This window comes from Halichoerus grypus, chromosome 15 (genome assembly GCF_964656455.1).
Source record: "Halichoerus grypus chromosome 15, mHalGry1.hap1.1, whole genome shotgun sequence".
Classification (NCBI taxonomy): domain Eukaryota; kingdom Metazoa; phylum Chordata; class Mammalia; order Carnivora; family Phocidae; genus Halichoerus; species Halichoerus grypus.
Window position 1 is genome coordinate 29,425,551 of NC_135726.1, and position 25,723 is coordinate 29,451,273.

The following is a 25,723-nucleotide window of genomic DNA, read 5'->3' on the forward strand; positions in this document are numbered from 1 at the left end:
GTGCACATAACAAGGGTTTAAAAAATTGTGTTCTTGCTCCTCTACTTACTATCTGGTGACCTTGGACAAGTCATCCAATCATTCTGAACTTGCTCCTTCCATGTAAAATAAAAGGATTTATGCAAGTGACCATAAAGGTCTCCTCCATCTCCAAAAATGATCATAGGTCAATCACTTTCCTCATTTTGAGAATGAATCACCTAAAACCTACCCACACAAAGCAGTTCAGTTGCATAGATGAAACTTAATATAGGAAGAACCTAAATATTTCTAATAAAAATTCCCAACTCTCCCCACCCATGGACAAACTTTATTTACAATGAGGTGAAAAGTCAATAAATATTTTAAGTAACGTTTTTTAAATTTCAGCTACTAGGGAAGGAATTAAAATTGTAGCTGCAATTGATCTTCATTTGGAACATGCTTCACATAAAGACCAAACATTTTGAGGGACACAAAAAATCGTGTAAAACTTTCAATTCATCGAGGAGGACAAAAAATGCCATATAAACAGAAAAGGAGAAAATTTTCTTCTGTTTTTTTCTCCAAGCCAAAATATGGACACTATCTCTTCCCTAGGCAGAGTTCCCTTGAACTCAGTAAGGCCTCCATATAGGCAGGAGGCAGCTGCAGAAAGAAAGGGCTCAGCTACACCTAGCTTGTGAGACTGGCAGTAGACTTTGATATAACCAAAGCAATCATAGCACATTATAAGTTAAGAAATACACTGTGCTGCTAATTAACTTTCTACTTGGAAGAGAGCACTTGACCTCTCAGAGCCTTATTTTTCCCATCTGTAAAATGGAGTTATAACACCAGATGAGAAAAAAGGTCAAAAGATGACAACTCCATGGTAGTGTATTTTACCTTTCAAAAGTCAGTTACCTCTCTCAACCTTAGTTTGGTCATCTGTCAGGGCAAGATGATCTCTAGGGTCTGTAAGGTCTTTGATACTAAATAAAGGTGCAATGCCCAAATTGTAGATTAACGTGGCAAACTAATCTACTGCTATGAATTGCTGTTTAAATACAAGAGTCTGGTGGAAGTTTCCTCCTATAGGGAAAAGAAAAAAGGAGCCACAGAGCAGCACAGTCTTTAAAATGTGACTAGAAAGTTTAAATTTCTCCTTGTGTTTATACACTCTTAGTAATTCAGACCTTTTTCGCTGCTTGGTACAGAGTCCAAGATGTAGAAGCTGCACAAAGCACTCGATAGTGATGAATGTTTTCTCAACCATTATCTTTCTGAGTAAACTTGAGGCACCATCATCAGGGTTGATACCTTAGTAATCTTAATAGCCTCTTCAAGACCACCTTTGAGCCTGGGACTTGCACCATACTTGTCAGAAGTATCACAGGGTAGCGTGGCTAGGTGAGAACACTAGACTCCCTGGCTAAGGCAGCCTTGCCCCCAAGCTGCTGTACACATATTCCATTTTTCTATATGTGCCTGGTCAAGAGAAGGAATGGAAAGTACTGGTTTAAGGTGTGATCATTGTAATATAGAAACAATCCTTATTGTGAAGAACCAGTAGAACAAAGATTCTTATAAGCTGTGTATGCTTTAAAATGTAACCATTGGTAAACCACTGGTACACAATAAGTTTTAAGATTATTTTAAGGATGGAGCGCCTGGGTGGCTCAGTCGTTAAGCGTCTGCCTTCGGCTCAGGTCATGGTCCCAGGGTCCTGGGATGGAGCCCCACATCGGGCTCCCTGCTCGGCGGGAGGCCTGCTTCCCCCTCTCCCACTACCCCTGCTTATGTTCCGTCTCTCTCTCTCTCTCTCTCTCTCTGTGAAATAAATAAATAAATAAATAAATAAATAAATAAATAAAATAAAATCTTAAAAAAAAAAGATTATTTTAAGGATAAGTAGATTTTTTTTTAAATTTTTCTAGTGATGTTTAGTTTTTCCATGATTTATGTAGGAAAAGCTTAACAATTAGCATTATTGCCAAAATTGGCAAATTTTAACACAGTAAACTATTTTAATGGTTTTAGGCAGAGCCTTTTCTGGTCTTTAGTCTGGACTACAACAATAGATGTTGAAAATTTTGGAAATAGCAAATAATAGTTCCATTCTAATTAAAAATAAACTTTCTTAAAAGAATGAATTTTATCTGTACCTTATATCTGAAACTATGTTCCATTAAAAATCTGAATTCTTTGTCATAATTTTATCTACCTTAAGCTCTAGTAATTTATTTTGTAAGGGTAAAGTAGTCATATAACTAAAATTATGTCTCATTTTTAACAATGGGACTAGACTTGTAAAAATGTATCTATTTTTACAAGAAAAATATTTTAAGGGCAGCAGCAAAATGTTTTATTTAAAGGAATCTCATTGGTGATCCCTTTTTGAATTATCTCTGTTTAAATATGGATTTTCTTATTGAGATAGAATAAATGAAAGTACAGGAAACATTTTGACTTACACGTATCTGTGAGTCACACAAATGAAGACAAGGTTCAATATGTAAGGTCAAGGAATGTGAATAACCATTGAAAAATTTTTTTAAAAATCTGTATCAAAAATACTAAAAAAAGTCAAGATTTTGAAATCTTTTTCCTTCATACTTTAGCTTATATTGTAAAGCCCTGACTTTGGTTCTTTCAGAAATGAATTTAGTTGTTCTAAATCTAAGTTGAATCAAAATATTTCTAGTAATTTGGTTTCCATGGTAGAGTTTGTTTAATTTGCAATACCTGCTGCTGTGTACATTTAATGCCAATGGTAGTCCCTTTGGCAATGGATTTCTGATTCTCTGTACTATAGAGCACATCTCTCAGTACTTAAGAAATTTTCTTATGTTGCAAATTTCTTCATGATAGCAAATCAGGAGCCCTTCTTTCCCAACTTCACTTTTATAATCTTACTGATTGACTTTTAGGTATTAGATTCCAAGATGTCGATGTAGCAGAAACTCTACAACCCGTGCTTACAAAATATGGCAACAGTTTACTTGAAGAAGCCAGAGGAGAAATAAGAAATTTGTATGTATTCTTTTTGTGGTCATTTTAGAACTTTGTTTATTGATCATGTCTTTTTTGATCCCTCCCTTTCCTTTATTTTAAACACAATTGGTTTATGTACAAATAATTTGCTCCACTAAATACATCTAGATCTGTGGGGTAAGAACAGATATTATATAACATGTTTCCAATAAAATGAGGAAAATGAACAACTTAACCAACTACATCAGTGGAGGGATTTATAGAATAGTCCTCTATATTATAATTTTCTCCCCAAAGGAATGGCATAAAGCCCCGTCATTTAGAATAGTATAAGCTTTAGGGGCAACATATCCATTCCCAGAAAAATTACAGGTAATTTTTTTTTTAGATCCTGAATTAATTAGCCTTTTTGCGGTTAAAAAAAAAAAAAGAACTGGAGGGAGTGGCTTAAAAGTTTGGAGTTATCAAATACATATGGATTTCAGATTTTGTTTCACTGTGATTCTATGGTACTGCATTCTTCATCATACTATGGTTTCAAAAAAGTTACTTCTGCCACATTTAGCTTACTTTCCCAGTTAATCAAAGCCTCATGGTTTCAGTGTCTGTGAGTCACACAAATGAAGATAAGGTTCCACCTTTCCTACAGGCCTTCACCTGGATCATCAAAAAGTAACAATTCTGAATGAGGAAAGAAAACATGAAATAGCATCACACTTTAGACAGTTGCTTAAGAATAATATGGGCTTCAAATTACTTCTTTTGAATATTTTAAATACCAGTTACAGCAATGACTAGCCTGCAAAGGAATAAAAGCAAAAGACTAAACCTAATCTTGTTACCTGCTAATCAGCTGAAAAAACAGGGTTCATAGGAGTTTCTGAGGCTTATTACACTGGGATGCTGCCAAACATGGTAGAGAGAAACAAATACGTGCAAAAAAAAAAATGCTGTTATGTTTTGCAAATTCTTGCTCTCTCTCTCTCTGAAGTGTTAAATTGAGTGATCTAGGCAGATGTACGTAGGAAAGAACAAAAGCGTGTAAATTATCTGAAGATGCACAGATTGTGGAGCACATAGTAGGTAACCAATAAATACTGAATTGAATTGAATTGAACCGAAGTCCAGGTTATCGTCTAGGACATTATTGTATAAAAAGCAGTATTTTGAATTATTCCATATGCACTTCTAAATCGTCCCATTTAATCTACTATTCACTATGTGCAGAGGCACTTAAGCAAAAATTTTTAGCTTGCTCTTTATTATGAAGAACTTTCTTTTTACTGATCTTGAATATTGCAGGTTTTTCCTCAAACTACAAATTCTTGTAAAGGTTCTTTATTTCAGAGAAAATGTTATTCAGTCACAGAGAGGCCAGATTGAAGAGTTAGAGCACTTGGCTGAGATCCTGAAAACTCAGTTGAGGAGAAAAGAAAATGAAATTGAGTTATCTCTTCTTCAGCTTCGAGAACAGCAGGCTACAGATCAAAGGTATGTTAAAACAGAAATATCACTTTGATAAGGTCAAAATTAGTTTAAAATACTTTATCATGTGCCATAGAAGGATAAGTCTAGTCTATTTTAAAAATCATGTTTTCACTTAACATTCTTCATATAAGCCTACTCTAGACCTACTAACTGCTCTCAACAGCTCGAGTGGAAGGGCATTTTTCCCTAACCTACTCTGCCTCATCTTGTTTCCCCCACTCATTTGTCCATTTGTTGCACTTACCATAACTGTAGGAAGTTCTGATGCCATTTGGTTGCACCTACCAAGGGAAATATGTGTGACAAGGACCCTGCTGTTGACACATCTTGTGAATAAGTCCAGCCTCATATATTTTTTTTCAAAGTTAAAAAAATTCCATAACATGGTACCAGTTTTTTTAGTCCCAAAAAGATGTTTGTTACCTCTCCTAACATTCAAAATTTGCTTCAAATTCCATTGATTATTGTGGAGTCCAGTGGGACCCTGCAGCAGTCTCCTTGCTGCCTCTTCATTTTGGATATTTTATAATGTACTGTATTTTCTTTCCCATCCTCCTCTGTCATTTTTGGTTTCTAATACCTTTCCCCTGTTTTGTACTTCCACACTGTGTTTCCAACAAGACTTTATCTTCTTACCATATTCTTCCTTGAGTCGTTCTCCCCTTCCTTCCTTTTTTCTTTCCCTTTGTTTCCTTTTCTTGCCTTTCTGTTTGTTTTCTTGGACCAAGGATACCCAGAAGTAGAGGGAGTGGTGCATTAAATTGCCAGGTACCCAGCACTTAGCTTAAACAATCAGTAACATGTGCCCAATCTTGTTTCACCTGTCCCTTCACCTTTATTTTCTTCAGTTAATTAACCCCAGCCAGATAAGATGTCATTTCTCTTAGGAAAAGTCCAGTATATATCCCTGATTGGCAATTTTTTTAAACATAACACCATGCCATTATCGCACGTGAGAAAATTAACGGCAATTCCTTGATACCCTCTAACAACCAGTCTATATTCAAACTTCCTGAGCGTGTCTTCCCCTGTTTGTTTGAAATGGAATTCAAATGAGGTCTACACATTGCATTTGACATCTCTTATGTCTCTTATTTCTCTCTTAATGTTTTTTAAACCAGACCTCGATCCTCTATTTGATTTTCCCCTCTCCAGTGTATATGGTCTGATGCTTATGTGGCTAGGTTCTCATTTAGAAAAACCAATATGATTTTCTAGTTTCTCCTTTTGGATTCAGAGTTTAATCCTCCTTTAACAAACTAACCTACCAATGGTAATATTTGAAAAAACTAGGAAAAGATGCATCATATGAGACTTATTTTTAAAACAATAAAGTGGGCTGAAAATATATGAGGCTTTATTTATATTTCTTTTTTTTTTTTTTTTTTAAAGATTTTATTTATTTATTTGAGAGAGAGAGAGAGCACAAGAGGGGGGAGCGGGAGAGGGAGAAGCAGACTCCCTGCTGAGCAGGGAGCCCGATGCGGGACTCGATCCCGGGACTCCAGGATCATGACCTGAGCCGAAGGCAGTCGCTTAACCAACTGAGCCACCCAGGCGCCCTAGGCTTTATTTATATTTCAAAGAATCAAAAGATTAGTATTATCTCTGATAATATATAAAGTTAAATTACATAATAAAATTCTGTATATTTAGTGATATTTATATGCCCTTCTAAGGGCAGGGCAAAAGAAACATGAGTATTTTTGAGAATTATATTAGGTGATACAATTTGAACCCTGGCTTTGAACCAGCTTGAATACCTAGGAGTTATCTCTGTTCCCCTAGGTAGAAGAACTGACTAGACTTGGTCTTCTTGGAAAACCAAGACATGATTCCTTATGAGGAACAGTGATAAAAGACCAGACCCCAACACTGAATGTGATCTTAATAAATTGCTAATAGCCATATTTAAGATATTATCTAAATATAAAAACTCTATGCTTAGACCAAGCCCAAGCTTAGAGCCCACCCCTATCACCTTTACTCAACAGCTGAGTACTAGGTTATCAGAGACTACTTCCTCTGTTATATTTCTTGAATTCCCAAAGAGTAAGATGGACACTGTGTTGGCCATTGCCTCTTCCAAAGGGATATGATCGTCTAGGAACTGAAGTGTTCAGTGTTCATTAAAAGACAGATCCAAAAGTCCTTCAATCCAGGACTAGAACAGCAGAAGAAATGGAGTGATAGACAGGTATGCATGGTCTCTCCTATAAATATTGTCAGCAAGAGACACCAACATACACACCTAGATGAGTTCACCTTAAAAACTAAACTAAGGCCCTCCTTAGGGAGCTATATTATTCACTTGATAGCAGTCTCTTTTGTCACATCAGGAATTAGAAGTAAGACAAAATGAGTCTTATAGGTAAAGGAACTTTTGTTGCAGAGGCCAAAGAAATAAGCCAATTTGTATCCTACCTCACTGATTTTATAATAATTGAAATCAATTGAAATAATTGAAAATCACGTTATTTGCTTAGAAAGGAAAGGTACCTTTAGTAAATAGCACATTGTTCCTTGAAATACAGTTGTTGAAAACTGAAGAAATAACTTCCAATAAAGGTCTTTAAGTCTTTTTTTTCTTGTATGTTTACACATAGCTCAAAATTTTATGTGTAACAACAATTTTTTGAGACTAATGGAAAACTGTGGAAAAAAAGGTCGGGGAGAATATAAAACTTGGTATAATTTACTGTAAAGAAAAATCACAAAATGGAAAACATATTTAAACTTCTCTTTCACGGATACATTATTTCAAATTTGAAATTCTAGAAGTCTGATCAGGATGTTGGGCTCCTTGTTCTCAAACATGAACCTAACGTAGTCGTAATCTTCAGAGTGCGGTGCTTGATATTTATGGCAAAGAGCCTTTTCATAGAATATTACAGAAACTCTTCATAGTATGTGTTTAATAGACCAGTTTGGTTTGGCATCAACTTGACATAAACTTTTGGTTATCCAAAGCCCTTAATTGCTTTGAAGTAAAAGCCCAGTGCTGTTCTTTTTTATTAAAATCATGTTTTTTCCTGTTATTGTGGTCTATTTTGGAAGACTGAGTTGTGATTTTTGCATATGTTCTACATAATGCCTCATTAGCAAAAAATCTTGTATCATTTACAAGTAGCCTGAATGTCTGTGTTGTTTTGAACAAAAATCCATATTAAAATTTAAACAATATAAAAATGCACATTTTCTGCTTATTAAAAAGGCCGTCTTAAATTAAATGCAAAGCAGTAACCAGTGAACACATGTACGTGAACATTAAAATCAGAATGATTTTACCTTTTATTGGCTTTTTCAACTCCAAAAATATTTATACTCTTACCAAATGTGTAACTAGTTTGTACTAAGTGGTTTTTTTAGTAAATGTTAGGGTGTTTACCTTCTTAATTAAAAATCATGTAAGTTCCATCATATCCCAGTGGGGGAAATTTAACCTATAAATGTTCCAGACACTCTGACTGGCCCTCTTCCCTTTGGTTGACAGCAGACTGTCATATCTTAGAGAATCCTTTTGCAGCCATGCAGTGTAAGAAACAGCTTGGCTCTAGGGGCTCCATCTTTCCCTTCTAGGCACACACAGGGTTACTTCCTGACGCTCTTAAGTTCTTCCCCAGCTTTTTATTTTGAAAAATTGCACACCTACAGAAAAGTTGTAGGAATAGTCACGTGAGCACTTACATACATTTCACGTCTTTGTGTATCTGTGAATGACAGAAACCTGTTCTGCGTTCTGCACGCACATGCGTGAGCACTTTGCTCTCCTCGCCACCCTCTCTCCCTCCTCCCCTCCCTCCCTCCCACGCCCCCGTCTGAGAGTTAGACACATGTATCATTTCGTTCTCTGTACACTTCTAAGTATCTTCTAGGAACAAAGACATCCTCCTGCATAACCACTGTACAGCTGTCATGCTCGAGACACCTGACAGTACAGTAGCATCATCTAACACACGGTCCCTTTTCAAATTTCCCAATTGTATCCCTTATAGCTGGTGGTTTTGTTTTGTTTTGTTTTTTCAATAGCTGGTTTTGGTTTGTTTGGCTTGGTTTTGATCTAGTATCCAATTAGGGGTCATGTATTGTATTTAATTGTCATGTCTTTTAGGTTTCCTTTATTCCAGAGTGGTTCCCCATTTCCAGCCCATTGATAGTTGTTTGCAGAATGCCCCTCAATTTGTATTTGTCTGATTGCCCGGCCCCCTAATTTAGAGGGCACATCTGGTCCTTGGATGGAAGGGTAACTGGGGCCAAGGATAACCATGCACACATTATTATTACACAGGCAGGTGATCTGTCATTTTTAAAAAATATATCCACCAAGCTTTTGCTGTTGTTTTGAAAACCTTAGAATTTGCCCAGTGGAAAGTATCCCTGTGTTTTTATTATTATTTATTATTATTAATTATTATTATCATCATCATTATTATTATATCTAAGATTTTTCTGGGATAGCAGCTTGATGTATTTTCTCAGCACTTCATATGAACCACAGAAATTATCACAATTTATAGTAACTAGTGACTTAGTGCATACTTGAAAGTGGAGGGACAGCTAGAACTAGGAATATCTCCGAGGAAGGAGACAACCTAGAAGAACGGGAAGAAGTAATCTCTTAGGATTGGATTTGACTGGCGGCTCCCTCAACTAAGGACTCTGGTCAAATTCTTTACTTCGCTAAGCCTCGGTTAGCTACCTCAGCTGTAAAGTAAAGAGACTGAAATGGGTAAGTGGTTCCCTACCTTGTAAACAGCACACTTTCGTCCCTAGGGACCTTGTGTTTCTGAAAGATTTTTATCTACTAAGTAAGCGGTATTTATTAATTTAATCAACTTACTGGGTTTTTTTTCCTTTTATTCATCAAAGACCTATATTATGCCAATTGTTGCTTCTGATAATTGTGAAGTAACCTGCGTCATTGAACTGACTTGGTATAATTTTATCAAAAAATAAAAACAATACAAAACTTTCACTTCAGCAACTTAATTGCTAGTAAACCTACATTTCCCATTGGGCTTTTTGATAAATTGAATGTAATTCTCAGATTCCCACTACTAGTTGGAACCCATTAAACTTGATCTTCAGAATGATCCCTTTTAGAAAATCAGCCAGAATTTCAGTTCTTCCTGTCTCCAACCAGTCCTTGGGAGTGCCTCCTCCATTTTCATAAGAGAGTGATTATTTGCATGTAGAGTGCTTGACAAAACTGTTTCTCTCCATTCCTTGTGGGTATTGAGAGTAAGAAAATATTGAGCTCTGATTTCTGTTTTGACCCACCACCACAAGAAAGGTATGATCCAGAGGCAAATAAACATACACAGACAAATTTTTTCCTTTATGCAATCTTAAATCAGGGAGCATTATTTTCACCTATGAACTCAGGTAGCAGTTTGTCTCTTTTACCTTTCAAATAAACTTTCCTCAGCTCTCTTAGTGAAATTTATTCCATTTAATTTACTAGCACCCTTCTGTAATCTTACTCAGTAGTGTTACCTTGCTAGTGACTATTGTCTGTGTACCCCTAGTAAAAGCTATGAATGACCTACATTTCTTTTAACAATACACTTACAGAATGCCACTGTTTTTAAAAAAAATTATTGTAGAGGTGTTTTAAACCTAAGGTTGTTTTCAACCGTATCCCCCAAATTTAGTCAGCCTAAAACTATGATTCAAAGAGACCCTCTTAAAAAAAAAAAAAAAAACCGGGGAGGTGCCTGGGTGGCTCAGTCGTTAAGCATCTGCCTTCGGCTCAGGTCATGGTCCCGGAGTCCTGGGGTCGAGCCCCACATCGGGCTCCCTGCTCACCGGGAAGCCTGCTTCTCCCTCTCCCACTCTCCCTGCTTGTGTTCCCTCTCTCGCTGTCTCTCTCTCTGTCAAATAAATAAATAAATAATCTTTAAAAAAAAAAAAAACACAAAGAGAGCCTCTTCATTCTGTCATAAATATTTTACTCAACTACTTTCCAGAATCTCATAGCCTAGCTCCTGTATTCTACAGCCTTCTCTTCTAAATGGTGATAAATACTACATTATAACATTTTTGTCTCAAAAAATCAAGAGGCTTTCTTTAGCATTCATAAACTCTACTGGAACAAAGTAAAATGGTGATGGGCGCTGGGGGAGGGGGGTAGTGTGAGAGAGTTGTATGCCTGGGGAATGAAGTATAAGAAACTTTCACTGGAGGAAAGATTTTTGCTTCTCAAGATTTCATATTAGACTATACATTACATAGCTCCACTGAAAGTTTTTCCTTCTCCTGTGTATCTGAGGTTTTAAGTTTCTGGATTTATTATGGCACCCAGTAGCAAAGCTGGAGTCAAGTGTTTTCAAGGCTTCCATTAGAAATTCCTTTTTCAGAGTTTTTTGCTTGACTGTTTCCAATTATATGAGGGAAACTTGGCACATAGGTTGTTGAACTGGATTACTTTTTTCAACATAAAATCTAATTTATTTCAGTTTGTTTTTAATCTAGAGATGGGCCAACAACTCTTCCAATATTTTAGAAGATTTGATCATAATTCTAAATAATATGTCTATAAAAAAAACAAGAAAAAGAAAAGAAACCGCGTTTTCCAACTTAATTGTCCAAGGTTTTTTGCAAAATCCTTGTTGAAAAATTTGAGAAATTTATTTTTACAAAGCACATAATTAGACTGCTTGATATCTGTTTGCAGATCATTTCACCATGTGTAATGCAGCATGTATGAATTGTTGCATGACTGTCAGAGTTCATCTGAATGTTTTTACCATGGATTGTTCTTTCTGTTAGAACATCATCATCCTGAAGATTTGATGTTCCCATCACCGTGCATGAAAGAGAGCAAGAAAGCATGATGTGGTGGTCACTTAAAACACTGCTTATAAAATTAGCCCCATCTCTGTTCTTCAAAGGAAACCAACCTGAGGCCCTCCTCCTAGTACACAGAGGTCTAGGACAAGCCCCTAAGCACCGACTCTAGCCCCCTCTTGCCTCCATCATCCTCACATTCTTTGTCAGCTTTTTGTGACATTCCTTTCCCTTTCTTCCCTCTCCATCAACCCTTTTTTTTTTTTTTTTTATCATATTTCATCTATGAAGAATGTTGAGTCGATTGTCAGGTTTGGGATGATTTTCCATTTTATACCTTCCTAAAGGCTAGACCACATTTATCACTTTGTTGATTTTGATCTTTTATGTCTTAGCACTTTCAGCTGAACAGCCGGCCATCCTTTCCTTCCCACCATTACCTTCTGAAAGTATCTAACTATAGGGCTACCTGGGTGGCTCTTGGTTTTGGCTCAGGTCGTGATCTCAGGGTTGTGAGATTGAGCCCTGTGTCGGGCTCCACGCTTAGCTCTGAGTCAGCTTCAGATTCTCTCTCCCTTTGCCCCTCCCACTTGTGTGCTCTTTCTCTCTCACTCACTCTCTCAAATAAATCTTTTTTAAAAAATACCGAATCATAATAATGACTCTTACAGATAAAGCCCCTAAAACTGACACTTGAAAATAATCATTAAAGACTTACAGGTGTTGCATTATCCCAGATTAGGTGTACTCTCAAGCAAACTGACTTTTTATTTAAAGGACCACATTATTTTTGTTGTTCTCTAACTGCTACTGAAGTTGTATTTGTACCCACCTGTTGCACATTATTAGCATAAAATACTAAGTCACTTTTCTTGGCATTTTGAAAAGTTTAATCTTCAAGGAGTTTGGGAAAATATTCAAGAAAACATCCACCAGTTAAACCACACTGAAAAGTTTTTGAAAGATGCTTACCAGCCTTCGCCTAACAAAGAAAATTCAAAATTAAAACCTGTTATTTCTATGACCCTGTGTGGCTGAATTGATTATTGGGGCTTAATTCTTTGTTAATATCATTAAGTAATTATTACCCAAATATATATATATATATATATACACACATACACACACATATGTATATCTTCTTGAAAATACTAAAATACTTAAAAACAAGAAGAATAAAATGTCAGAGACAACTGAAAATATAAGAAAAGACTTGAAATTATTTGAATAGCATTCTGTCCTTCCATGTCAATAACTGTCACTCACCATTGAGTGGTCAAGCCAAGTAATTCTGGGGAAAGCAGATTAAGTTATATTTTGACATCTAGTTATGAAAAAGTGAGTATCTTCTTTATTAGACTTATGTAAAATATATTTTCCCTTCATATTATAATTTTTTTAGTGAGTAAAGAGCATGCTGTGGGGAAGAATAGTGAGTGTACTGCTGAATGTGTTCTCAGAACTACTAGATAACGTGTTTTAGACACATAATTATTTTAACATTGTGTTAAGACTGTATCCTGGGTAAGATCCAGGTTCTTGGACTTGTTTATCTTCTGTGTGAGGACAACTAACTGTCCGATGCCAAAATACAATGAACTTTCAAATATCAAAGAGGAAAATTAAGTATTTCAAGTCCTCAGCTGGTTTACAGATGTGTGAGCTTTGTAGTCCATTTTCTGGTTCCAGTAGGGCATTGTGACAATTTTTCCAATATGTGTATACTAGATAAGTTTTGGAAGTAAAATTACTTACTTTAAATCCTGAAATAAGTTTCTGAATTTAAAATTTTTATGTTTATTTTTTTAAAGAAATGAAGTCTAAAACTGAGCTTTACAATTTTTAAAATACTTTTGAATGTAAAACGTATGAAATTAAGGAGCCTTTCTCTGTTGGGAAAGTAAATGTCTTTTGAAAACGGGTATTCATTTAGATCCATGATTAACCTTTAACAAGATCTTCCTGTTAAATTCTACATTTGCTTTAATCTCAGTAGGAAAAATACAAACTAGTATTGCAGCATATAGAGTTTCTATATACCCTGTGGACGTTAAATGATCTCTTCCAGCTAAAGGCACATCTGCAACATATTTAAATGCCAGCTTTGGGCATTATTAGTATAAAATGCTAAGTCACTTTTTTGGGAAATATTTTGAAAAGTTGAAACTCCAGGAGGAAACTCCAATAAATGGTAATCTTATGATACCATTTGTTTCAAGGGAGTGGTAGGAAGATGAGTGGCTGTCTTTCATATTTTTCTCTTAGGGAAAAATAGTATGATCGTCCTCCTTAAAATAAGTATGAAGTTTGGGGGTTGGGAGGATTGCTGTGCTATGGACTGATGTCCTTTTGCACCATCTTTCAGGATGCTGTAAAAGAGTTTTAAGTGCTTATTATCAGTTGTTGTAGAGGTGACACAGGTCCTCAAATTTGAGTCTCCCTTCAGACTCTGAGAGTCTATGAGTATAGAAGTTAAAGAACAATGATTGGTTGGTTTTAAATAATAAATCTATCCTAAGTGTATAATAAACTAAAAATCTAGGTAACGTTTCAATGAAAAATTGTGATTCAACCACAGACTTTTTTCTTTTGCCTTGCATTTTTTTACTCTGTCTCTCTTTTTCTTAAACACATTGTTGAAGGTCAAACATTCGGGACAATGTAGAAATGATTAAGCTTCATAAACAACTAGTGGAGAAAAGCAATGCTCTTTCAGTAATGGAAGGAAAATTTATTCAGCTTCAAGAGGTACTGTGATCATTTATTTTATTATGGTGATACATAGATACAAAGTTATCTATGTGTATACATAGTGTATACATAGATACGTTATCAAAGATAGTGTTTAAGTTGTATTTTTTAAATAGAATGGTAGTAACACTAAAAAGTTATTTTTAAAGATGCTCTTTTTCTTAAATGTGTATGATTTCACTTCATATATTATTTGTAATTTATAACTTAATGACTAAAGAAATAACTGCTTGGACTTTTCATAAATATCTGTGTCATCTCAAAATAAAACCTATTTATCATATATTATCTCATGCCAAGAAAATGTATTTTTAACTCCTTTTATCTGAATTCATATGGGCACATAGCACTGAAGGGTTAGATGTATTTCCATCTATCTTCAATTATAAGCATTTATGAGATATCCAAGATAGATCAAGTTAAAAATACGAGTAATCAGGTTTTGTTCAATGTTTCTTTGATGTGTTTTGTTTTGTCCCTATCTACCATTATCACAAAATATTTGAGTACCCATCATGTCAACTATCAGGGTACTTATTTTAAATCTTGACCATTCAGGTTGACAGTACTTGGGACTCTTCATCCCGGCTGCCTTAGGACTGTGGCCCCACAGGAATGTGCCATCAGAAGATTCCTATTTATTGGCACTGCATAATTAACATAAGTTCTGGAATTAATGAACTCCAAATCATTCCAGATGAGCAGAATTCATATTAAGCAGTACTTTCTTTGAAGTACTGAGACAAGGAAAGCAGTAAATTGGTGGAAAGCATAGGGTCTTCTGAAACCTAAATTTACTATTGAATTAGATAAATATTTTAAAAATGTATTCTGGTTAGTGTTTTCCCCCCTGATTAAATGTGAAGTAATAACTGCCTTCCATATAAATGTGAGAGTTTATGAAAGAGAGAAGAGGAATTGGAGAATGGAGATAATAGCACTGTCTGCCTATAGGTAGAAGAGGGAGATTAAGAAAACATGGAGCTGAGGGCCATTTCTAACATGGGGAATTAGGAAAGGAAATAAAAAGTGAGCTTACCTTCTTTTGTCACTTTGACCATTTTGGCTTCCATTTAACAGTGCTGCCAGGTATTTGTTCAAAGCCCTCATTAGGTCAAGTGTCTGCCATGACACAGGTTCCTCTCCGAGGGATTGATATTGGGTAAAGATTGGAGAGGTTCAGACCAACAGCTTCAATGAATGAGGTAGGAAGCCCAGGAAAAGCTGGTTAAAGATAGCGTGCTATGATAATACCAAGATTAACAAAAATTGGACTCAAGTTACTCGATAGCCATGTTTCCTTTAAGTGATTGGAGAACTTCAGTAGAATGTAAGTGAAATTAATTAGCAGATGAGCCATTACATGTTATGGTCGTATGGTCTCTGTGAAAAGACTTTAGTATGATCATCTTTTTATCTATTAAAAAAAGCATGAGGCATTTAAGAACATACATTTGAATTTAAAACATTCATAAATGCCATTTTAAAAATTAAGAAATTGGGATGTCTGGCTGGTTGGGTCAGAGTGGTGAGTTCAGGCCCCACGTTGGGCATAGAGATTACTTAAAAATAAATAAATAAAAATAAAAATCTGTTGTAAAAATTAAGAAGACTTCAGTAACTATTTTACTGAATTGAAAATTTCAACCTAATTGTATTAAAACAACCTTCTGTTAGGCTGTTTATGTGCTGTGGTGACAAATCCTTTCAAGTTTGATTATCTATGGTCAGCATTTATTTTGACCGATGTGGCAGCATTTTTAGACAGCATGTCCAACCGCTGTAACCACAGCAGAAAGAAAAAAAAATTGCTAAAACTAATTTACTCACTGGTCACTAATCAACCAGTCAAAAACTAGGAGGAAATAAAATAAAGGACAAAAAGTTTGCATTATGTGACTCTGTGCTAAGAAAACTCTGTATTTTTTTTCCCCTAATGATACACTTCGGTCAAGAGTGTCTCCATGGACAAGTAGCACATATACATTGTGAGGTGAAGAATGAATTGTATAATGTGGGCTTTAGGAGTAAATTCACTTATAAAATTGTAATCACTTATTTAACGCAGAATCCAAAATTAATTTCAAAAAGATTCTGTTTTTTAGAAGCAAAGAAGTCTCCGGATCAGCCATGATGCCTTGATGGCAAATGGGGATGAACTAAATAGGCAACTCAAGGAGCAGCGTTTAAAATGCTGCAGTCTTGAGAAACAGTTACATTCCATGACATTTTCTGAAAGAAGAATAGAAGAGGTAAGCTCCAAAAAATTTATTAGCCGTTCCTTGCGTTCAGACTTCTCTGTCACGGTTTCAAAAAAGTAAAATAGAGACATTCCAAATAGTACATTTATTTAAAGATCCTAAACTACATGCCAACTCAGTGCCTAAAAATATTTACAAATGTGCTGATAACCACTGTTTACCTAAAGGATTGACTCTTGAGGAAAAAGAACACATAACATTTTGCAACTTACCTGTGGAACTTAACTTTCTCAGCCTTAACATCTGATTAGCCATTTGAGATACCAAGACCACATTAGACGAATACACATCTGTTTCTGAAGAGAAGTATATTGTGTTCTGCAACGTCAGCAGTTCTGTGAAATTATTTCCTTTTTTTTCTAGGAAGTTGTTTGAACACTCATCTCTCTATTATTGTTGCTACTCATGCCTCCCAGCTAGCACAGTCTCTTTCTGTCGTCTTTTAAACTTGTTCTTAAAGAGAATGGCAATGAAATAAGATGCCTACATTCTGTTCTGATCTTTAGAGAATCCTTACTGTGTCTCAAACTAGCATCAAAAGGGAATTATGAACATGGAAATGAATTTTAAGAATACTGACCCACGGGAAAAGGTTGTAACTACAAAATATACTGGTGAATAAAACTTAAACATGAATGCTAGGAATAAATACAGAAAGCTACATTTTAGTCATAAAGCTATGATGGTTATCCTGAGTTTATTTCTAAAAATATTCATTAGGATAAAATAAGGTATACGATTTTATTTATTCATTCATTTATTTAGAAAGATGTGCTACTGGATCTTTGTAAATTCCAGGTAACATAAGAAATTTTGTCTTCAGAGTGAATTGTGATTGACACAATTTGTTTGAACCATGAACCAAAAGAAAAGTTAATCCTTTTATTTTTTATGGGCCAATTGAAAATTAATACAAAATGAATATAATGATGGAATTCATCAGGGAGGAAAGTAAAAAATACTATGTTTCCCAGACTTCACAGCAAACTTTTAACACATTCTTTATTGAGTTTTGGCACATGTCACCATAAAGCAATGCATACGTTTCTACTAAATTAAAACAGAAATATTAATTTCATGTTTACTTAACAACTTGGAAAAAAATCAATGCTAAATTAAATACAGACAATAAAAGTTGACTAGTTAGCAGCTGCAATTTAGAAGTCAAGACTAAAACATCTTAGCCTCCTCTCATGTTATTTTACCCCCGTGTGATTTTATTCGATAATCACCTAATGTGTCATTTTCTTTTCATTTTAGCTGCAGGATAGAATTAATGATTTAGAAAAGGAACGGGAACTTTTAAAGGAAAACTATGATAAACTTTATAACAGGTAAATCATGATTACATGTGTTCTCTCATTCTCTTGTTTGAGATCTTATATATCAAAGCAGTGGGTGTCAGAATATCTAATATTTATTAAAGAATTAGCAATGGATGATTGCAAAAAATATATATATGTTATAAAAGAAAAATAAGCTTTTTCTAGGCGTTGGTAAGAAGTTCTTTAAGCTGAGCATTAGTCTATTACTAGAAAACCATATCACTTTGTTGCCAGTAACAATTGCTATTACAATTTATTGAATATAGACTGTAAGCAAGCAGGCCCTGTGCTAACTACTCTTTAATACATTATTATAAATTTCTCACAACAACCTGGAAATGTAGGTAGTGTAAATGCCCATTTTGCAGGCAATGAAAATAAAACAATTAAGTAACTTGCCTACACTCTTCAAGGTCTCTCTAAGCCCTGGTCTCTTCCACTGGGCTACCCAGCCTGTTAGCCGAGAATGATCCTCTTAGTGGAAAACAAAGGTGTCCACTTACAATCATCTCTGTTCCTTATAAAAAGAAACATAAGTATCTTTATCTCAAGATAAATTTGTTTATTTGTATAAATAATCTCTACACCCAAAATGGGGCTCAAACTCATGACCCCGAGATGAAGAGTCGCACGCACTTCCAACTAAGGCAGCCAGGCACCCCTCAAGATAAATTTTAAAGAGCTACTTCAGTTTTGTTTTTTAATCTACTTCATGGTGATGGTATTTTAAAAATTAAACCCTTTTGATAATGTTAGAAACAAAATTCTACACCGCAGCTAAGCTTAGTTAAGCGGTTCAGGTATCTATGTGTATGTGTCTGTGTCTGTGTATACGTGTGTATTTTTAAGTCTTTTCAATATATAATAACTGATAAAGGATAAATACAAATTTACATGAAAGTAAATTTAATACATATATTGGAAGATATATGTTAGAGCTGATATTCAATAGTTGCTTCTATTGATCATATTCTGAAACATCAGAAAGTAGCCATCTGATGTACAGAGACACCTCTTTTTAACTGCATGTTTTGGATGTTTTATAAACTAAATTTACATTTTATAAATTAAACAAATCATACCTAAAGAGTGCAGGGTTAGGCTTTTATTTATTTTTACTTTGAAAAGATACCTAGATAATTGTTAGACATCATTCCAGTGGCATGGATCATATATGTTGTTTACCTACTACTGTTGATTATCTTTGCACAGTGGCTCATTATATTAAGAGTTATCAATAGCAGATTCAGACATCAATTAAAATAATATCTAGGGCTTTCCAGCAAGGATAGGCTGGCTAAAAATCTTTATGTGGGATCCACCTTGGACCCCTTCCAGATCATTTGGCCTTATTTGCTTTGTTCTGGCTTCTTTCTCATCAGCCCCGATTAATTTTACCTAAAGCATTTATTATGCTTCCTGTTTTATATTTTCATTTCTATAGAACAATACAAGGTTTATATTGATATATATCTAAGTATTTAGTAGTTATGTGTTCGAAAATTCCAAATTTCAGTATGTAGATCACATAACCACTGCATTATAGGGCAGAGAAAATAATGTTATCCCCATATTTTAGAAATGAGGGAACTGAGACTCAAGAAAAATTAAGAAACTTGTACAGATTCACACAGCATTGCTGAGACTCCAGTATAGGACCCAAACCCAATTCTGTTGACTCTAAAACTTGAATTTTTTTTTCACTGTGCTTCACTATCTCTCTGATTTTAATTGCATTGGAAAACTGATTCTGTGGAAGGGAAATGTTCATGGAATAATAGAACTACCATACATCCAGAATTTTTTATTGATTTATATTTATCTTCAACATCTTGTAATTTCAAATAATTTAACATGGTCTTAATAGAAGAAAATAAGTGCCATTTGGCCATTACTTATACATTTTCTACTTCCCAATTTGAGGATTTACTGAATATACCTTCTGGGAATAAAAAACATTAAACTTCACCAGGAATAATGCATAAATGAAATTTTGAGGGAGACATGTTTTTCTCATATTTACTTTATCACCATGAAACTTTATCTCTCCATATTAGATGATCTGAGAGTGTAAATCTGACTTTGAAGGGTTTTTTTAATGTTTTATGCTTGAGCTACATTTTTTTACTGTCACATTAAAAACAGACTTCGTTATACTGCTTACACTTGAATTTTGTGTGAGATATATGGAAGTAAATGTGTGTAATGAGTGTCAAAACATTTTGTGCCAAAAATAAACTTAATGTCACTTAAGCACAAAACCCAGCAAGCACATATGATAGGAAATAGAACCATAAAATTCTCTAATACAAATTTTTAATATATAATATGTTTGCAGAAGCAGAGTTGGAGAAGCTTCTACAAAAATCATCGTTGTCCTTAAGATTCTTTACAGCTTTTGTGTTTCATGGCACTTATTCATCATTGCCAACAACTAGTGCTCATCAAAAACTAAATAAATTTTACTCCCTGTTTGGTTAGTCATAGTGATAGCATGTTTTTTAAAGGAGAGCATTTGTTTGTTATTCAAAATTGGCTAGTTTTCAGGAGAAAAATATGATTTGCAGATTACATTCTCATCTTCCTTTTCCAAATGAAATTTTGAATGTGTTTATTACTTGACATATGACATATTAGAGAATCATCTGGTAAGATAAAACCCTTATGTTAGTATTTGGTATGAGCTTGTTTTAATATGCGAGAACATTTTTGATACAATGCCAAGAAATAAGTATAACTTTAAGAAATAGTCCATTTAAAAATTCATAATAAACTTTTTGCAGTTAAATCTGTGTGGTCAGAGAGAAACTTTATACTACAATATTGTAAAGCTATGTCCCATTTTTAAAGTTAGTATAGTTTTAGGGTGGTGTAACTGATGAATACAATAGTCCTTCCACTATAGTATATATGAATAACCTGGAAAACCGCAAAATGTAGGTTGCACCACCTTTGGAACCTCCCTCCCCTGCCTCCCACCACCATCCGATTCAGATTTAGTCAGTTTGAGATAGGATCCAGAGAATGTGTTAGAGGTGATTTTAAAAGGTATTGACTCCCTGAGAGACACTAATCTAATACCTGCTTTTAAAAAAGAGTTGGTCTAGTTTTTGAAGATGGTATTAACTGTTTAAGAATTGGTTTCTACTATGTAAATTGTAGTCATCTATTATCCAGAATTTAATGGAGCACTGCTGGCCACCCATAGACTCTCTGGGCTCCATTTCTGTAAAGTGAGCACCTGTCCCCTGCAATCTTCTAGGAATCATGAAAGCCCATGTGATCAAATAGGAGCACTTTGTGCTTCCCAGAAATCAAACTGAGTACATTTGGAGCATCATTTTCTTTCAGTAAGTGAGATATCCCTATGTAAATACGTATTTAATTTCCATTAGGTCCTAACTAAAGTACCTATGGATTTCTTTGTGCATGACTTAGAGTTTATCCTTCCCTCTCTCTCACGTTAGGTTGCCCTTAGACATTGGAATACATGGAATTTCTTCTGTAAGAAAAAAGGCCTTAGGGTGGAGACAAATTCTTCCGCTCTTATTTCTGTCTGATCATGTTGTTCAGCGGTGTGTATGCTGACCCATGACTGCCAGTGGCCATGCTGGTGACCACAGGCACCAGTGGGCATTCGATTGACATTTTCTCGCTTCTGCAACAGAATGTAACAATGAAATGTGCACACAGACCAACTGTGATCCCCCCCGTTGTCACTGAAGGCAATATACAAAAACATTTTCATGAATAAAAGGTTCTCAAAGACTGTTCTCATATGCAGATTTAATCATGTACACAGCCTTTACAAAGAAAATGGAGCCAGATGTGGTTCACCATTTATAGTTACACAGATGGCTCCAAGCATAGAGGAATACAGTAAATTCAAAAGGAATTCCTCATGAAACTCCAGTGGAATGTAATCCTAAATTTAGAGGGAAGATAGCAGCGGACTAAATTCAGATTGACTTATGCTGATTTACACTAGTATTTTGTGGGTTTGGAAAAACCAGGCTGCTAAATTGTTCTTAATTTAAACACATACAGCTTCTGATGTTTCTGCCAGATTAACTGTTGGTGATCTTTTTGCTGGTACTAATGCTATTGGAACACTACTGTTTCCAATTTTTGGCGTCTGATATAATGTATAATTGTGCCTATTTCATCATGCTAATTTTTTTTCCGGGTAGTACATGTTTTTAATAATACAAGACACACACACACACACACACACACGTGTGTGTGTGTCTGTATGTGTGGTGTGTGTGTTTGGTTTACATAATTTGACCAGACACAAAAATTGTATTTGTTCTTTATTTTAAAAAGTGAAAATGTAAAGGAATATTCTTTAATATTTAAAGTACATACTTTGTTTGGATTTCATGTAAGTCTAGGTAATTGTACCTCTGCTAAAATTAACTTGAAATACTGGTATATAGGTCCATGCGTTTCTTAAGATTCCATATGTGAAATGAGAACATTGATAGAAGAAACAGATGTCATATTTAGAGAAACTTCTAGAATTCCATTTATTTTTATGTTCATATTATTTTAAATGCAATAAAAATATTCAAAATGTAAAATAGACACACAATTCTTTTCCTTTGAAAGCTATGCCTCCCAGAATAGTATCTCTCTTAGAATAAAACCTCGAGACTAGCTGGGAGCAACATTAAGGGCAATTTTCAATAACAGGTTTTTCTTCCATTTACTTCATCATCAGTACAAAACCAGATTTTATAAAATTTTGTTTCATTTACCGGGTTTAAAACAAGGAGAAGGGTCAATGCTGCTGATAATTATTCAGTCAAATCAAGCTTCACAGATAATAGTTTTCTGCTGAAATACAGATCAAGATCAGTTTTTCCAAAACCTGGCTATCACCTGGGGAAGCTTTATAAAACTATGAATTCCTGGGCCCCAGGACCTTCATTTTTAAATCTCCCTGAGTGTTTTTAGTGCAACTGGTCTAGCACCAGTGTTCAGTTTATCAGCACTGGCGCAAATAAATGCTGGGATTTCATCACTAGTAGATTGTGACGAGGGTTTAAACTGCTGCACTTTTACTGAGGAATAACGTTTCTGTCTTCATCCTTCTTACCAGGGTGTTCTCGCTGGGTTTTCATCCTAGTCGTGAACAAAGTAAAACTTTGTTCTTAGTCTGTTATTGCTGTTTGTGTTTTAGGACATAAACTACATTATCACTACTTCTTCACAGCAGAATTACTGTCTCATCGTTCAGTGTGCTATCATTTCATGGCCAGAATTTTGTGAATGTGTTATTAGCACAGACTCAGTAAAAGTTTCAGATCTTAGCAGTGAAGATCAGGTGGCGAGCCCCTGTTCTCTGTATTAAGAGGGTTTGTATGTGGGAGAGAAGAGTTTTATCTGAAGCCGATGGCTGAGGTTTGGAATTGCGGATTCCTCTGGAGTATGTACAGTATCTAAATTCCTTTACTAGTCCCACAAAAGCTGCACACTGCCAACTTCTCTGACTGTAGAGCTCTAAATTAAGGCCAGTTCCTTTGCTCATCCCACAAACCCTTTCATGTTTGCTAACCGCAGCCTGAGAAAGGCGCCTTGGTTTCAACAGCAGCAGACCAGCATATGTTTACTTAATTCCTAAGACATGATGACAGTGGTCTCTGTACCACTAAAAGCTTTTCTCTTTCGTATTTTCGGTCGAGGCCGATTTCCAGGCTCTCCTTGCATGTCACGTGTGTTTTGCAGTGCCTTCAGTGCTGCCCACGAAGAGCAATGGAAGTTCAAGGAACAGCAGCTGAAAGTACAGATCGCTCAACTCGAGACTGCCTTAAAATCTGACCTAACAGACAAAACTGAAATCCTTGACAGATTCAAAACCGAAAGAGGTACACATCAAACGACTACTGACTTATTCATTTCAGACATCTGTGTTACTCCTGGTTATTCGCCGGCTCAGTCAGCGCCGACTGTGCCCCTACTGTTTTGCCAGGCACCTTGCTCCACGTAGGGGACATCGCTTGCATTAACAGCCATCCACTTTCATGAGTTTATTGGTCGCTCAAAATTTCCATTTACTCAGCCTAGCATATACGCCAAAGGAGTTATTTCTTCACCAGAGATACTTTTATTCAGGTTGCCTTTCATTTGTTTTGTTTTGTTTTGTTTTCCTAAATGTCAAGCCTTGCTGTATTCAGCAGTCGACAAGCATTTATTGAGCCACCAGTATGTGCTAGGCACTGTTCGAAGTTCTGGGGGGCACAGCAATGAGTAAAACAAAAGCCTTGCCCTCATGCAACATAAATTCAATAGGGAGAACCTGACAATAATTAAATAAATGTGCAACGTGTCAGGTGGCGGCAAGTGCAGTGGGAATAAGAACAAAGCAGCGTAAGATGACAGAGGAGCAGAAGTAGTTGCTTGCTAGTTTTGGTAGGTCGAACAGGGAAGATCTCTGTGATAATTAGATGTCTAAATCTACTCTGTGACAGTGAACTTAAATACCAGGAAGACTTGTCAAGATGTCCCTGCTAAAATAATAATCATTAATAAGTTTCATATACGAGTCACAGATCTCACCCTTCTCATCTCATGGAAATAAAATAATTATAATTAAAGTAGATGTCTGATTTACTAGATTGTACACACAAATGCACAACAGGGGAATTGAATTATTTGTTTCAAACGTTGTATCTGTTGCTCATCCACTACATAAACCAAGTGATGTGATAATAAGGTTGCTTCTTTTGAACATTTGCGATTCTGTTGCATGAGAGCATTTCAAAGTTTAATGCAGGCTCAGTTAAAAAATAAAAATTACATATCTAGTCAGTACTCTATATATTGATTTAGATCACAATGCCATATTTTATTAACTATAAGAGAGATTTTTTTTTCCCATTTTGACATCTCTGAAGTTGTGATGCATCTTGTAAATGATAACATTTTAAAATTATGGTCTGACCTTTTTTAATATTTTAAGAAGTCTGAAATCGATGTAGTCTTAATTTTGGTAAAACACATACGCAGCATTTATCTACCAAGTGATTGAATTTTGTGAAAAATTATGAATTTTTCTTGGGAATATTGTGAGTAGAATAAGATGATGACGTGATTTGTGACTGGGTGGGTATTTAAAAGTTTTGATGTCAAAGATATATAGTTCCTGACTTTCATGTGATACTTAACAGTGCTTTTGTTTAGTAGCTGCTCAGTAAATACTTGTTGACTGAAGGAAGCAGAAGCGCTCCATATTCCCTGTTTTCCGAAGACAAATATAAACTGCTCATTCTTAAAGGAAGAGAAATGAAAAAAAAACCTCTCTTATTTCTGTGCTTTCTGTATTTCCCTAAATATTAAAAATTCCAAAACTCTTTATCTCTAAACATCTGAATTGGTCTCTGGAAAGAAACTCTTAAGGAGATAGAATCTTGGTGGTCTTTTTTTTTTAAACCTATCTGTTGTTGTTGAATTAATTCCAAAGCTTCTTTTAAATGATTAAAACTACAGTTGCTAAGTTATTTTAAACCACCATTAATCCATTCCTCATCTTTTTTTTACTAGTCTTTATGTCTTTTTAGGATTTTTTGAATGATTAAAAATAATTAATGTATAACATTAAAGTTCAGTAAACAAAAAAAACTTTCTAAAAGTCATTCAATCACACAACCACAAGATAATCACTCTTAATATTTTTATGTGTGTCCTTCCAGAGTTGTTTCTATATGCATAGATACTGTTTTATAATGTGCTTTTTTATTTACTCTATTATGAAATCGTTCCTGAGTATAAATGTAAATCCGCATCATCATCATTTATAATGGCTGTCATAGTTTTCCATGTGAGGATGTACCAAAGATTGTTTAACAGTCTTCTGTGGATGAATTTTTAAATAGCTTCCATTTTTTTTAAGTATCATAAACATCTTTCTACACAAATCTTTACACGTTTATTCATATGTTTTGTTAAGAAAAATTGCTAGAACTGAATCTTTTTAATACAATTGTTATTTTAGTTATTTTGCTTGACTACCTGAAATGTATAGATCTAATGATTTAGGTTTGGGGGTTTTTTGTGAAAATGTTACAATAGATTATAAGAAAAATATTACAGTCTTGAACCATTTTTTCCAGGGAAATACTAAACAAAAAGAATTGAAATGATCTGTATGAG

At 35.0% G+C, this 25,723-nt stretch overlaps 1 protein-coding gene across 4 annotated transcripts in view; it reads left to right on the top strand.

Annotated features, from left to right (window-relative positions):
• RPGRIP1L (RPGRIP1 like) overlaps positions 1–25,723 on the top strand; it is a 92,621-nt gene that overhangs the window by 9,113 nt on the left and 57,785 nt on the right. For 3 of the 4 annotated variants that reach the window (XM_036081684.2, XM_078063739.1, XM_078063737.1), the window contains 6 exons: positions 2,892–2,994; positions 4,303–4,446; positions 13,875–13,980; positions 16,089–16,235; positions 17,505–17,578; positions 23,300–23,439. In XM_036081684.2, the coding sequence (XP_035937577.1) occupies positions 2,892–2,994; positions 4,303–4,446; positions 13,875–13,980; positions 16,089–16,235; positions 17,505–17,578; positions 23,300–23,439 (714 nt within the window). The remainder of the gene's footprint in view (positions 1–2,891; positions 2,995–4,302; positions 4,447–13,874; positions 13,981–16,088; positions 16,236–17,504; positions 17,579–23,299; positions 23,440–25,723) is intronic. The other variant, XM_078063738.1, reaches the window with a different exon arrangement.